Source organism: Anneissia japonica, unplaced genomic scaffold, assembly GCF_011630105.1.
Source record: "Anneissia japonica isolate Jap-2015-1 unplaced genomic scaffold, ASM1163010v1 scaffold2617_len527014_cov191, whole genome shotgun sequence".
Taxonomy (NCBI): Eukaryota; Metazoa; Echinodermata; class Crinoidea; order Comatulida; family Comatulidae; genus Anneissia; species Anneissia japonica.
In genome coordinates this window covers 209,058-221,909 of record NW_022714155.1, presented here as the reverse complement: position 1 = coordinate 221,909, position 12,852 = coordinate 209,058, and the positions used below count along the sequence as shown (strand labels likewise).

Sequence of the window (12,852 nt, the reverse complement as noted above, 5' to 3'; positions counted from 1 at the left end):
TTTTTTGATTTCACGATTTTTTATTTTTATGTTTGTTGTTTAGTTGTTGGATCTGTGATTTTAGTTTTGTTACATTGTTTTGCTAGAATGTATTTAACTTTGGTGTTTAATTATGGTATTATTGTGATTTTTTATCTACCAGTTTCTTGGTGAGACTTGACTTGCTTTTTATAAAAATAATTATCAACATCTTCATAATCATCATAATAAATATCATCATCATAATCATCATCATCATCATCATCATAAATATCATCATCATAATCATTATTATCATCATATCCATCATATTGAACAAGACTAGTTATAATGCATTCAAAAGAAGTGTCAAATAAGACACCATTATCTATGTTTTCAAATCATATTTATTCTTTTAATCCGCCCATATATATTTTCTAACACAAGTGTATACATTCTTTGCATTGCTACTTAAACATAATTTTTATTCTAAGAAAATGCTTTGAAAAATATAAGCCTCAATAATAATGCAAATAAATAGATCCGCCTATGGTGGCGTGAAGAGTACCATGTATTAAGCATATAAAACAAATTCCATTGTTTATTAAAACAATTTTACACGTTTAGACTGTGCTATAGGAACCAATGTAAATATAGACAAATAATAAAATATTTACAAATTCAAGTTTACAACTTGACAAACACACTTGAAAGAAAAACTAATACAAACATACATGAGTCAACGTTTTTCAATAATATTAACCACTGTCTTATTTAATACGTGACAATCCCTCAAACAAGACAAACATATATTATATAATATACATGGTGCTGTACTACACAAACTATAGATATGTCTCATCATCATTAAGTTCAGGGAATGGAGCTTTCGTCGTGGGAAGAAAAATGTTGTTCCTGACAGGAATTGAACCAGCACCATTGGATTGGAAGGCAAGAACCTTATCCAGCAAGCTACATCTTGGTAGTACGTTTGATTCTCAAACTTGGCTGTCGTTTTCTGTCGATGACGTCACTGATTTAAGGTTATTTTCAAATTCATTCTCCTGGATCCATTCCTGAAATTATTGTTCAATTTTAATTTAATTCAGTTAAAAATTATACAAATGTAACAAAACGTATGGGCCTAGTGAGCAAGAACTGATACTAGGCCTATGGTGTATTACTTGAATTCACCTTATTAGGTCATCATCATCATCATCAATCATTATACGTAATCATAATCATCATTATCCCTATCATCAAAGAGCAGAAGGAGGCGAGGGACCTAACGAAACCCACTGACGGTAACCGCTCCGACGTCATAATAAGATCAGATGGAGTCAGCCTGAACAGACCACAGCAGTGGTTGAAAGCTTGCAAGGTAAGCTCGTAAAATAATATCCAGTGTTCAAAGTTTAAAATATTGTATTATTAATATCCTGGATAGATGAATCTTCATCAAACTATCATCCCTAACAATAACACTACCATTAATTATTGTATTATAGTATTATAGTATTATATTAAAAGTTAATCTGGGTAAACCTAAAACCAGATGAATTTAAAAAAATCATGATTATTAATAATCTTTATCATTATAACTGTTACTACATTAATAAATAATTGTCACTGTCTGTCTTTCCGATTTCAAACAATTACTGAGAGTTCCAATACGGTAAATTTCAGTAGCACTAACGTTTAACGATCATATTAATAATTTAGGCTTTCCAAGCACACTGAAAATACTGAGAATCCATAATCTATTGAGTACGTCCATTGTTAGATAATCATTTGTAAAATGTAGGCTTAAATCGAACTATGGAATCTCTTTGTCACTTTACTGTTTGGAACATGTTTGATGTTTACTATAGATAACATAAAAGCAGAATAATAATATTATTCTGCTTTTATCTCCTCCTTTTTATACCTTTATCTCGTCGGCAAACATTGTTCGCTCCAAGTCTCCCTTGGTTCGTTCACGAGTACCATTAAAGGTAACTTTCCCCTAAAATGAAACAGTTAGATTGGAAAATGAAACAATTAGGTTGATCTACATAACCAAATGAACAGTTCTGATAAGCTTTGCCCCTTGGATGTTTTTAAATCCCACAAAACAACAGAATTGTTGAGGACTGTCGGACACCATCTGACGAAACAAGCCGACCAAATTAAAATGGTTATTCTCTGTTATCCATAATGTTTTATTGTCAATGTAGGCCTATTGCTTTTGTACTTTGAAATGATTTATTTTGTTTTATAAAATGTATTTTCTTCTTTATTGCTATGGATAACAATAACTATTAGGCCTATTACTATACTATACTATACTATACTATAGGCCTACTATACGTAAACTATAGCCCCCTGTGGAACAACACGTATGCTGTGCGACAGGCGGTGCCCGTCATAAAAGGCCTACAGTATATACAGTCCCCATCTTACCCATGTTCTGATTTCTTCCATTAACTCTGACAACTCTTCATCATTTCTAGCATCAGGGAAATGATACTTTATTTCAGCTTTTGTCAAAACGTATTGAAACTCCACTTCTGCATCAGCTGTCAAACGAAAAAGCAATTTTAAAGTTTTCTAAATAAAGTTTTGTTTGGAAGAAAGTTTTACAGTTAACGTTAGTATTGCAACAAGCAAAATAAGATGAAAGCATTGACCTACCACTAGCAGGTTGCTTCTTGTGTTTCTTTTTCTCGTATCGCATTCTAAAGATAAATGCCTCGAGGATGAATGCTACAACAATTGTCATGACAACCTGCGTCAAACCAGATAAATATTGTATTGAAAATGTATTGTAAAATAGAACATATAGATCGATTCTAATTACTGTATATATAAAAATTGTTGCAGTATACGATGTAACTAAATGCTTTATATAAACAGAACCTTAAAACTACTCACCATACTACTTAAATAGAACACGACAAAATATAGTCTGCTCCATCCTCCGTTAACTTCAGCAATACCATTCTAAATGAAAAATAATAATAATAATAATAAGTAGAATTATAAAGCACACATATTCACCGCAGTAGTGCTCAAAGCGCTACAGGAGGAAGGAACCAAGAAAATAATCACCCTCTGATAAATACATTCCAATATATTTTACGTTATATAAATGGCATTCAATCTAATATTTCCACAAGGTAAAATCTTTTTTTCAAATTTGTATTTAAGTGTTCATACTCACCATGATAATATGCCAGTTATTAACGACAGTCAACTCGAACAAGGTTGCTATAAAATGTGAGAATAATTATATTATAGGCCTAGCTAGGTCATATATTAAAACACGTATTTGCTAACTCTGTTAAAACTGTCTGTTGTATTATATATAAACCACTTAAACTCTACACAAGAATATCAAAAAGGTTTATCAAGAATTATAAAATCTAAAAGCATCTTCAAAATCAAGACCTTCATAACTGCAGTATAGAAAAAGTTGTCGGTTTATATTCAAGCATAAATAGCCTAAGCATAATATAGGCTAGGCCTACACTATCCTATAGGACAGATACCTCTACAAATAACATATTTTTGTTTCACTACATAGGAGTGATATGACGTGATCGTGCCCATATATGGCATATTTGTCACAGAAAACATTGTAAGAACAGAGCATTATATTCGTAGGATAGATTACACTTGTCAAAGAATGGTGTAAAATCGAACAACATGAAGGTATACATACTGTAACTGAAAATAATATTGTTGAAGTTGTTGAGCCAAAAATACTGTTTAAATGTTGTTGTATTGCTGTAATAATCGGCAAAATATGTGCTCCTGAAAATAATTAATTATGAATATAAACATAAATTTGTGGAAATATACTAATCAATAAAACATATTTGAAAATCAATGAAATAAGTTTCTCTACTTTAAATATCTCAAATTCAACACAAAAACAGATGGTTCTGAAGAACACCTTTTTCGAACACCTCTGATAAACCAAACTACCATCTCCATTTGTATTAAAGCCATCGTCATATTATTTTTTAAGCTTCTCATCCAGCAGCGTAGTAACCCTCCCCACCATGTTGACGATGCAAAATATGTGATGTTCTGTGTTATGGAGTAAAATTCAGTGGTGAAGATGTAATGACTTACTGGCAACAATTCTCTAGTGGAAGGTCATGGAATAGTTCCATTCCAATGATTGCGTAAAAGTAGAACAGGATGAAAAGCACGATACAAACGCTATCAATGAGAATAAAACAAAACACAATCAATAATTTGGAACTTATTTTTTAGTTTAAATAAACTAATTACTGAAAATTGTATACTACAATATTACTAAAGAAGTAATAATGATGATAGTGATAATTTAATAATACAAATGGCCATTCAAAATCGATATTGATAGACATAATATTTCATTTTTCTTCATCATCATTGTTTTCGTAATCATCATCATCATCACCCTTACTATTATCATCACCACCACTATCATCATAATTATCTTCTTCTTGATCCTCATTATCATCATTAGCCTCTCCATCCATCTCCTCCTCCTCATCTTCTTTATCCTCCTCCTCATTGCCATCATCATCATTGTCCTCATTATCGTAATACGAGAGCGGACACAGAATAAGACACTACCAACCTCCACATGCACGGAAGCAAGACGTAAGCAGTGGCCAACACATCTCGGTAACGCTTTTTCACCTTAAATAATCTAAATCAGATAAAGGAGAAAAATCACATCAATATGAACGTAAGAGAAGCGTAAATAAAAATACGATAATATATTCATAAAACTAAATAAAATATATATAGTAATTATTTTTGTACTGACCTGAGCAGTCGAAGAGGCCACAGCATGACAACGTAGTAGAAATAAGTATCAAAGACATTTGACAATACACCACATATAGCCGATATGTTAGCAATGAAGTCAAATCTGTTAACAGAATACGATATATTTAAAGTTGATAAGCTATAAAAATCTACTTGATGCATGCATAACAAGGTAAATCCATAATTAATGATGACGTGTCTTATATTTAATTAATTACATAAAAACTAATTTCAATTTTCAAAAAAATGTTTAATTTACGTTTTTGATTATTTTTAATCCTTAGCATTGATTGCTTAGGTTAAGAAAGTACGGGTGACAATAAGAACTTTTTGCAACGATGACGTAAGTTGACTTATACGCAGAAACGGTTGATTTCATGTCTTTTTTTTGGTCAGTATTGTGACTATGATAATCATTTTCCTATACTGGTTGGTAACCCATTAACTGTTCTATGGAGGTCAATGTTAAGATTAAAATAATTTTGTGAAAGTAAACAAAGAGAAAAACTTATTTTAATTTATGGAATTAAATGGATACGCAGTTACTTTTTACTTTTCATAGAAGAAAATAAGAAACTTACACATTCCATCCAGAGCTGAAGTAACCTTTAACCCCATGTCCTATCAGTTTTAGTACACATTCAGACACATATACTAATCGAATACAATTAAAATGGAATAATATGAAATATAACTTATAGGTAAAGAATTAAAAAAAATAAATCAACCTAAAATTAATTGAGAACAGCCATTAATCTCTCCATCTGTCTCTTATACACATCTAGATGTGTATAAGAGACAGGGTTACTATAATAGGCAAATCATTCTTTGCATTTCTGTTACAGCTGCTGCAGCTTGTATAATTACAATATATTATATTTCAATACCCAATTTATTTCCGCTTGTTTAGAATAAACATATAATAATATAATGATTAGTTAAACAATTACTATTATTATTAACATACTGTAATGCAGGTTCAATTATTAGGCCAAATAAAAAAAGATATTGCGTTGGTCACGCCCGACCGACCCAAATTTGACGAAATTCAGGGTTGGCATTTTAGCTTTTTTTTTTTTTTTTTTTGACTACAAGGAACAATCATTTTTTTTTCATGAGCTTATAAGACTGGAATAGCCTTGCACTAGGATTTTCCTACCTACTGACCTACCCATTTTTTAGATTTTCCTAAAACGTGGCCAGCACAATTTTTTTGGCCCCTTAAAGTGAAAAAAGGGCGAATTGAAACAAGGTATTGAATAATAGTTAACTGCATTTATATGCGGAAAGAAAGAAGTTGTTTAGCACTCTGGAATGCTTACGTTCCACACTAGTGGAAATATTCTGATAAAGTATCGAAAAGTATATGCCAATTGGCAAAGTGTCTTTAGAAGACAGCTATTGGACAGTAATGGAATTATGCAGATTAACATCCGGGTTTTCAGACATTAAATTATATATTGCTCACGTCATTTGTTTCATAACTTGTTTATTATGATTGATCAATATCTACAAACCGCAGTCACAACCTATAAAAATTATTTTCATTCGTGATTATGTTTTTGATGAAATTGGCTTGGCCTTCAAGAGTGTGCATTCTAGGCGTATATTTTTTAATTTAAAATACATCACAATGATAACATTCTTACAAAAACACCAAACAAGTCAACAAATGTAGGTTTATACTATGTGTTCACGTATCTGACACCTTAAATTCCTTTTTTATTATTAATACTTACGTGAAATTTTGAAAGTTCTGACTAGATAACGGATACTGTTACAGACTATAACAATGACTGAAAAAGAAAGAAATGTAGCCTATATAAACAATAATAAAAAAAATACAACAAATATAAAAAATGTGTATGTTGTAATCCAAGTTTTCCTTTAACACAGAGTCACTGTATCGGAGCTGACATCTGTTTTCGGTTTTATTAATTGGACATTATCATCAAACTATTTTTGGCTACGTATAAGAAAATTATATTCTTAAGCGAATAAATCATTTTAACTGGACTTTTTATGTGGCAATATTTCACATCCAGTAGAAAAGATTTATTAGTTTAATAATATAATAACCAACTATCTGGATGCAACATTCAAAGTCGCACTTATAAATTATCGTGTTTTCCTCGTTTCCTTGGTCTGCCTCTTCATGTCATTATGACACGAACATTCCAGGTTTCTAAAAGTACGCGTTACGAATGCTGACATTCTAATGACGACAAGTTATATCCATGTGCCTTAAATGAACTTATGTTTAAAGCAAATGACAAAAGGACATTAAACTAGACAAAACTGATAGGCCTACTCACATATAAACGCATTGAATTTGTTTGAATTGACGAGTTTATGGATGTATCGACATGGCTCAGCTAAGCCACAACGAAGCGTTTCAAACCAAGGCCTCAAATCTCGTTTTGATTGCCATTTCAGTTTCGTGATGCCGTACACGTCGTTGAACTCATCTAGGCTGAGCATCCCTGATTCCGACTTATCCAGCGTCTTGAAAACCAGAAAGGCACAGTGTTTCTTCAATTTCGGAGCATAGTATCTTAATAGGCCTTGGAAATGCGTGAAGCAGATCCGGTTGAGATGCTGTTTTGAGAAAATTGAGAAATTTACAAGACAAAGTTATCATATTAAGGAGCTTAATGCCGAAAAATATAATTTATAGGTAAAGAATTAAAAAAAATAAATCAACCTAAAATTAATTGAGAACAGCCATTAATCTCTCCATCATTTTTTTTTTTTTTTTCAAAATATTCCTATTTAGTCCTATTATATTAACGGGTGCCGAATAGTATGATGTTAAAGGTAACAAAAATGGAAGAATAAATCAACATAGCAGAAAGATTTAATTGAATACAGAAGTGAATCTCGACTTAAAAAAAATCGTAACATAGTTCTTGATGGCCCATTTACAAGGGTGGGCTGGCAGGGGTAATTTCGTGACGCCTATTAGATTGAATATTTTGTATGCTGAAACCGTCACCTCGGCTCGGTATCTGTTGATCGTTCTACTGAGGCTTATTCGCTTCATTTTTTACGTCATCGTAATTTTTATATCAAGTACTACACGCGCTACATACGTGACTTTCATGCGTACGGTGAGGTGTGCTTCGCAAACATTGAACCTACTCTGTATTTCAACATTTACTGTAGGCCTATGATTCATAGAGGCCTATAAAACACTGAACACACACAATTATGCCTATTTGTTTTTGCCTTTCAGAATCAATATACAATGTTTGATCCGGTTTGTTTGATGTAAGCATTTTTCAGCTATAATGATCACCCTCTATAATTTTTTTTTATATAAATAGATAATTATAATATACATAAGCAATGCGCACAAACCAGGGCGTATTGCGTTGTACACGACGGTCGCACGACTGTTGGTCGACGCGATCCTAAAACGCAATGCGATATGACGCACGCGCAACGGATCTTTTTAATGACGATTCGCTCAGACTGCCAACAATCAGCAAACGGCGTCGCGTCGTCGAACGCTCACAGAGAGCGGAGATGGAGGCATACGTTCGTAAGACCGTCGTACGACACAGTGTACCCGACTTACGACACCGGGCAATACACAATTTTGTCGGTCAAATTAATTTAATTAAATGGTAAAGTAACGTACCCCATCGCCACAGAGAAGCTGAAATGCCTTTTCAGCTCCCAGTCTTTTATGCAACAGTAGTTTCTTAAATTTATCCTTTTCAATTCCGGTAAACGTATCATACACAACTGCTAGGAGCTTGTAAAGAAATAAACACAATAAAACATTAAAGGAACAAAGAAACTTAATAGGCCTATAGATGCTTGTAACAACAGTTCAAAATTAATGATTTTCACCAAATCAAAAGTTTTTTTTATAAAAACATTAAAATTCTTACTAAATTTGTCACGAAATAAAGTTCAATCGCAAGAAAAATGACAAAGAACAGCACACTCCAACTTGAGCTGTGGTAAGTCGGCATCATTACATCCGGGAAACTGAAGAAAAAATACTTCCATTAAATAATTTGTTTTTTAAATTCAGTTAAAAAATTCGAGAAAAGTAAGGAAATATATAGACTAGGGAAAGACTTACTTTGATGTGGTTGTGAGGACAAACAGGTTTATAATGCTGTCCATGATCGTGCTAAAATAGATGTCCTCAGGTACCCGAACAAAGAAATAAAATCCTGCAAAAAATAAACAAGCCCATGTTAAGATGATGACTAACGTCGTTGTCTTTATCGGTGTTGCCTCCATATCTCATATCCATCACCGTGTTCGTCACTTTTATCATTACCATCACCAACTTCATTATCATCTTCATGATCATTATCTTCACCATCATCATCATCATCATCATCATCATCATCATAGGCACCATCATCATCATGCTAATCTTTTCCTCATATCATCCCAGACCTAATCTCGTAAAAATAAACAAAGGTACAGGCATCATTATAGGATCTACCACGTTCGACGTCATTTCTTTTGTGAATGGGGTTATAAAGTGACAGACACCATTAGGCCCTCAATATCCACCATAACCAACCAGGATATAAAACATAAATATGAATCTGAGTAATAATATAATAATATACAATTGTCTTAACAACCAATCGTATTACCATCGTCATAAAATTTTGTCCCCTGACTTCGCACTCTTCCATGGAATTCGGTATCTGATCTTTAGGCGTACGTAACGTTAATAATGAATTGGACCCTCTCATTAGGCCCCATAAAAAAAATTATTAGTTCACCCTATCAAAGAATAAAAACTGATGAGGGAAGGAGGTTTTTTTTGTTTTTTTGGGGGGGTTTTTTTTTGCTAACCCTGCCCCCATTTTACCAATGTTCACAAGTAAATCAATGGTTAGGGACACATTGAAAAGTCATAAGAATGGAATCAAATTTATATTTAAAAAAGATGTTTTTGTTGTACCAGTAAACATATTTGCAAGAACTCCTGAGCTTTTCAAGTGAAAAAAAGATATAATTTTTTTTATGGAGCTTTACAGTACTTAATTCGTTGAACCTTTTTAAATGGGAAGGGGAGATATTCCTGCGATTTTGGCACAGGAGATTCATATTGTGTACAAACCTAGGACTGAGAATATTAGTAGAAAGTAAAATAGAAGTAGCATCATATCGGCGATAGGGGGAATAGATCGGATGATCTGCTGTAGCACACGTCGTGCACCGCCGAGGAAATGGCAGTTAATCAGGAAGATGGGCCGTAAAGCACGCGTCACACGGAAATGGGCGTCACCATAAATCATCACTACAATTGCTTCAGTGTACATAATAGATAAGCAGACGGCCTGCAAACAGAGAAAAAGATAGTGATGATAGTACTTTTGTTACATGCCGACTTTATTATTTATTTCCTTTACATGCAGGTAATCTCAATTAATAGGCCTTTATGGATAAGGAAAGTCATTGACAAATATTATATTAGGCCCTAAGCGTGGAACAATTGACAGTTTTCTTATCTATGTTCTGTTGCAAAATTTACCTTCAGTCCTGTTCTTTTGTACGAAAAGAACTCTTTCCAACCAAGCCATCGTAATTTCATGCAGAGATCAAATGCAATGATGGTTAAAGCAAAGAGTTCAAACGATGCATGAATCTGTAAATCATATAACATATCAATCAATATCTAGAGATAATAATTAACTGTGGACAATATTATATGATAACACGTTTTTAGTTGAATTTACTTTTGAATTCAGATCTAAATTAAATTATATATTTTTTTTCACTAAACTATGTTGCTTCATTAAGTGAAAAAAAAACCCCCAACTAAGTAAGCATGAATATAGATGGCTGTTCTTAACCTTAAAATATAGACGTTTTCGTTAATTACCCGAACTGGAATAGGAATCGTTGCCGGCGACTCCACCAGTGCTAGGCTCAAAATAAAGCAAGACGCTAAAAGATCGATGACGTTGAACCAAAAGTTATGAATGATTATTTGAGCGATGGTTGCGTTCTTTGCCCTGGGAAGACTGCCGAATTGTTCGTTTTCTTCGCCCTCTTTCAAATACATTGCCGCCTCTTGATACCTGTATTCCCACTCTGCTTTCTCGTCTTCGACACATATTCCTCTACAGCTAACGTTATTCACAGCCTCGAATTCTACCAGTAAGAAAAATAATAAAATTCGTTTCTAAATTACTGTATATGGTAACATTTCAATGTGTATGCGTCATGAAAACTATCACAGTGATGTTTTGACCTACCTGACCGTGGCGTGTTATCGTGTTGAATACTCAGCTACGTTCTCATATACGTGCGAAAAAACTTCGCAAGTCATCCGGAAGGGAATCGAACCCAGACATCTAGAAAACTAGCCTGGTGCCATAACCACTAGACCACCACCGAGCTTGCGCTTATTGGCTAGTATTAAATCCGATCCCCAAGTAGCAGCGGGAACTGCAATGCTATTTCGATTTCGATATGTTTGTTGGTTAGTTATCTGGATATCGTGGGTTCGATTCCCCAACGTATTGGGAACGTATATACTGAGTATTCAGTACGATAACACGTCAGGTAGGGCAAAACATTACTCCTACTATATAATAACAGTGTTTGACATATTTTAATCGATAGTTAAGATCAGCTAAAGTATTAATGTTTTGTTCATTGCAAATGATCATAAACAACATTTACCGTCAGTTAACATTTACTTACATGTGTCAAATATGAAAACCCATCAAATCAATAAAAGCACTAAGTACCTGTAGTACATAATATCAAAGAGTATGAAACTGCAAGAGGTCCGACTGCCGGGGATTCTTTGGAACGCAATTCTATTTCAAAAAGTACTACCCAAAAGGGGCGTGGCCTTTAAAAGAACGTAAAGTGCGTTCATATGGAACGCGTGCTGCGCGTCTATAGAATGTATGCTGGAATTCGAAACGCAGCACGCGTTCGATGCCAACGCCTTTTACGTTCTTATGAAGGACACGCCCCTTCGTGGGAGACTTTTTAACGTTCCATTGCCTGTATACAAAATAAGGGCAGTCGGACCTCTTGCAGTTTTATACTCTTTGATAATATTAATAAGGTACTTACCGCTGGATGATATAGGCGATCGGCAGTCGATATCACCGTGCAGTTGGCTGTGTAGTTCTACTGTTGTTGTTTGTGGCGTTGCTACCTCTCCATTCTGATCCAGTATTATTACATGGACATCATCTGCAGTCTTGACAATTTTTCCACCATTGCCTGTTATTTTAATATATAAATGATATATGATACTACATGATAATGATATGGTATATAATAAAATGGTATGAATATACTATATAATATAATGAAATAATACATTATATAGACACTAATATGTAGGCCTATAAAGAATACACTAATAATAATAAAATAATAATGATAATGTAAATGACAATTCAGAATAAATATTACATTGAATTGTAAAATAATAAGTCTGTGTAGGGTTAATGTATAATTTCTACAGAGAATAATTAAATTGAATCGTAACAAAGAGTTTCAGTAAGCCTGATTTATTTCTTGATACATTAATAAACTGATGAACCAAACATTTACAATGGACTTACACAAACACTAGCAGCATAGCCTACATTTAGGGGATTATGCTGATATGGTGCACACTCCGGATATATTACTCAATGACACATTTCATAACGCAAACTATTAACCAGCATTACATACCGTGTATATTCGAATAAACGCCTCGCTTTAAACGCCTCATCCAGTGCCTCATTTAGAATATACTGCTCCCTCCAATAAACGCCCCCGAGGGGTATATTTTTTTAGTGGGATAAACGCCCCCTAAATGACTGTAAACAAATCTAATGAAAGCAACATCATTCTCAACACATTCTACTACTCCAGTAGAATTATATTCTTTGTAACCGGACTGGGATCAATAAGTCTTTATGATCACGTAATAACACACTGAGATGGTATGTAGTTCCACATTTTTATAGTGAATAAGGGGCGTTTATTTATGTATTTAATTTAATTTATTTCTCCAATTTTCAAAAACATACAGAATAACAAAAAATGACACGACAATATATACGACAGTGTATACGTATTAAT

At 33.4% G+C, this 12,852-nt stretch overlaps 1 protein-coding gene across 1 annotated transcript in view; it reads right to left on the bottom strand.

The window, feature by feature from the left end:
* Positions 1 to 383: 383 nt before the first annotated feature.
* LOC117108873 (two pore calcium channel protein 1-like) overlaps positions 384 to 12,852 on the bottom strand; it is a 12,882-nt gene continuing 413 nt past the window's right edge. Inside the window, exons 2-21 of the mRNA XM_033251035.1 lie at positions 11,845 to 11,997; positions 10,634 to 10,905; positions 10,283 to 10,396; positions 9,869 to 10,088; positions 8,864 to 8,957; positions 8,667 to 8,766; positions 8,411 to 8,527; positions 7,083 to 7,365; positions 6,507 to 6,563; positions 5,349 to 5,421; positions 4,766 to 4,870; positions 4,574 to 4,645; positions 4,078 to 4,167; positions 3,662 to 3,753; positions 3,161 to 3,207; positions 2,872 to 2,940; positions 2,632 to 2,725; positions 2,401 to 2,516; positions 1,886 to 1,963; positions 384 to 1,034 (exon numbers count right to left, since the gene is read on the bottom strand). Of these exons, the coding sequence (XP_033106926.1) occupies positions 957 to 1,034; positions 1,886 to 1,963; positions 2,401 to 2,516; positions 2,632 to 2,725; positions 2,872 to 2,940; positions 3,161 to 3,207; positions 3,662 to 3,753; positions 4,078 to 4,167; positions 4,574 to 4,645; positions 4,766 to 4,870; positions 5,349 to 5,421; positions 6,507 to 6,563; positions 7,083 to 7,365; positions 8,411 to 8,527; positions 8,667 to 8,766; positions 8,864 to 8,957; positions 9,869 to 10,088; positions 10,283 to 10,396; positions 10,634 to 10,905; positions 11,845 to 11,997 (2,324 nt within the window). The 3' untranslated portion in view covers positions 384 to 956. The remainder of the gene's footprint in view (positions 1,035 to 1,885; positions 1,964 to 2,400; positions 2,517 to 2,631; positions 2,726 to 2,871; positions 2,941 to 3,160; positions 3,208 to 3,661; positions 3,754 to 4,077; positions 4,168 to 4,573; positions 4,646 to 4,765; positions 4,871 to 5,348; positions 5,422 to 6,506; positions 6,564 to 7,082; positions 7,366 to 8,410; positions 8,528 to 8,666; positions 8,767 to 8,863; positions 8,958 to 9,868; positions 10,089 to 10,282; positions 10,397 to 10,633; positions 10,906 to 11,844; positions 11,998 to 12,852) is intronic.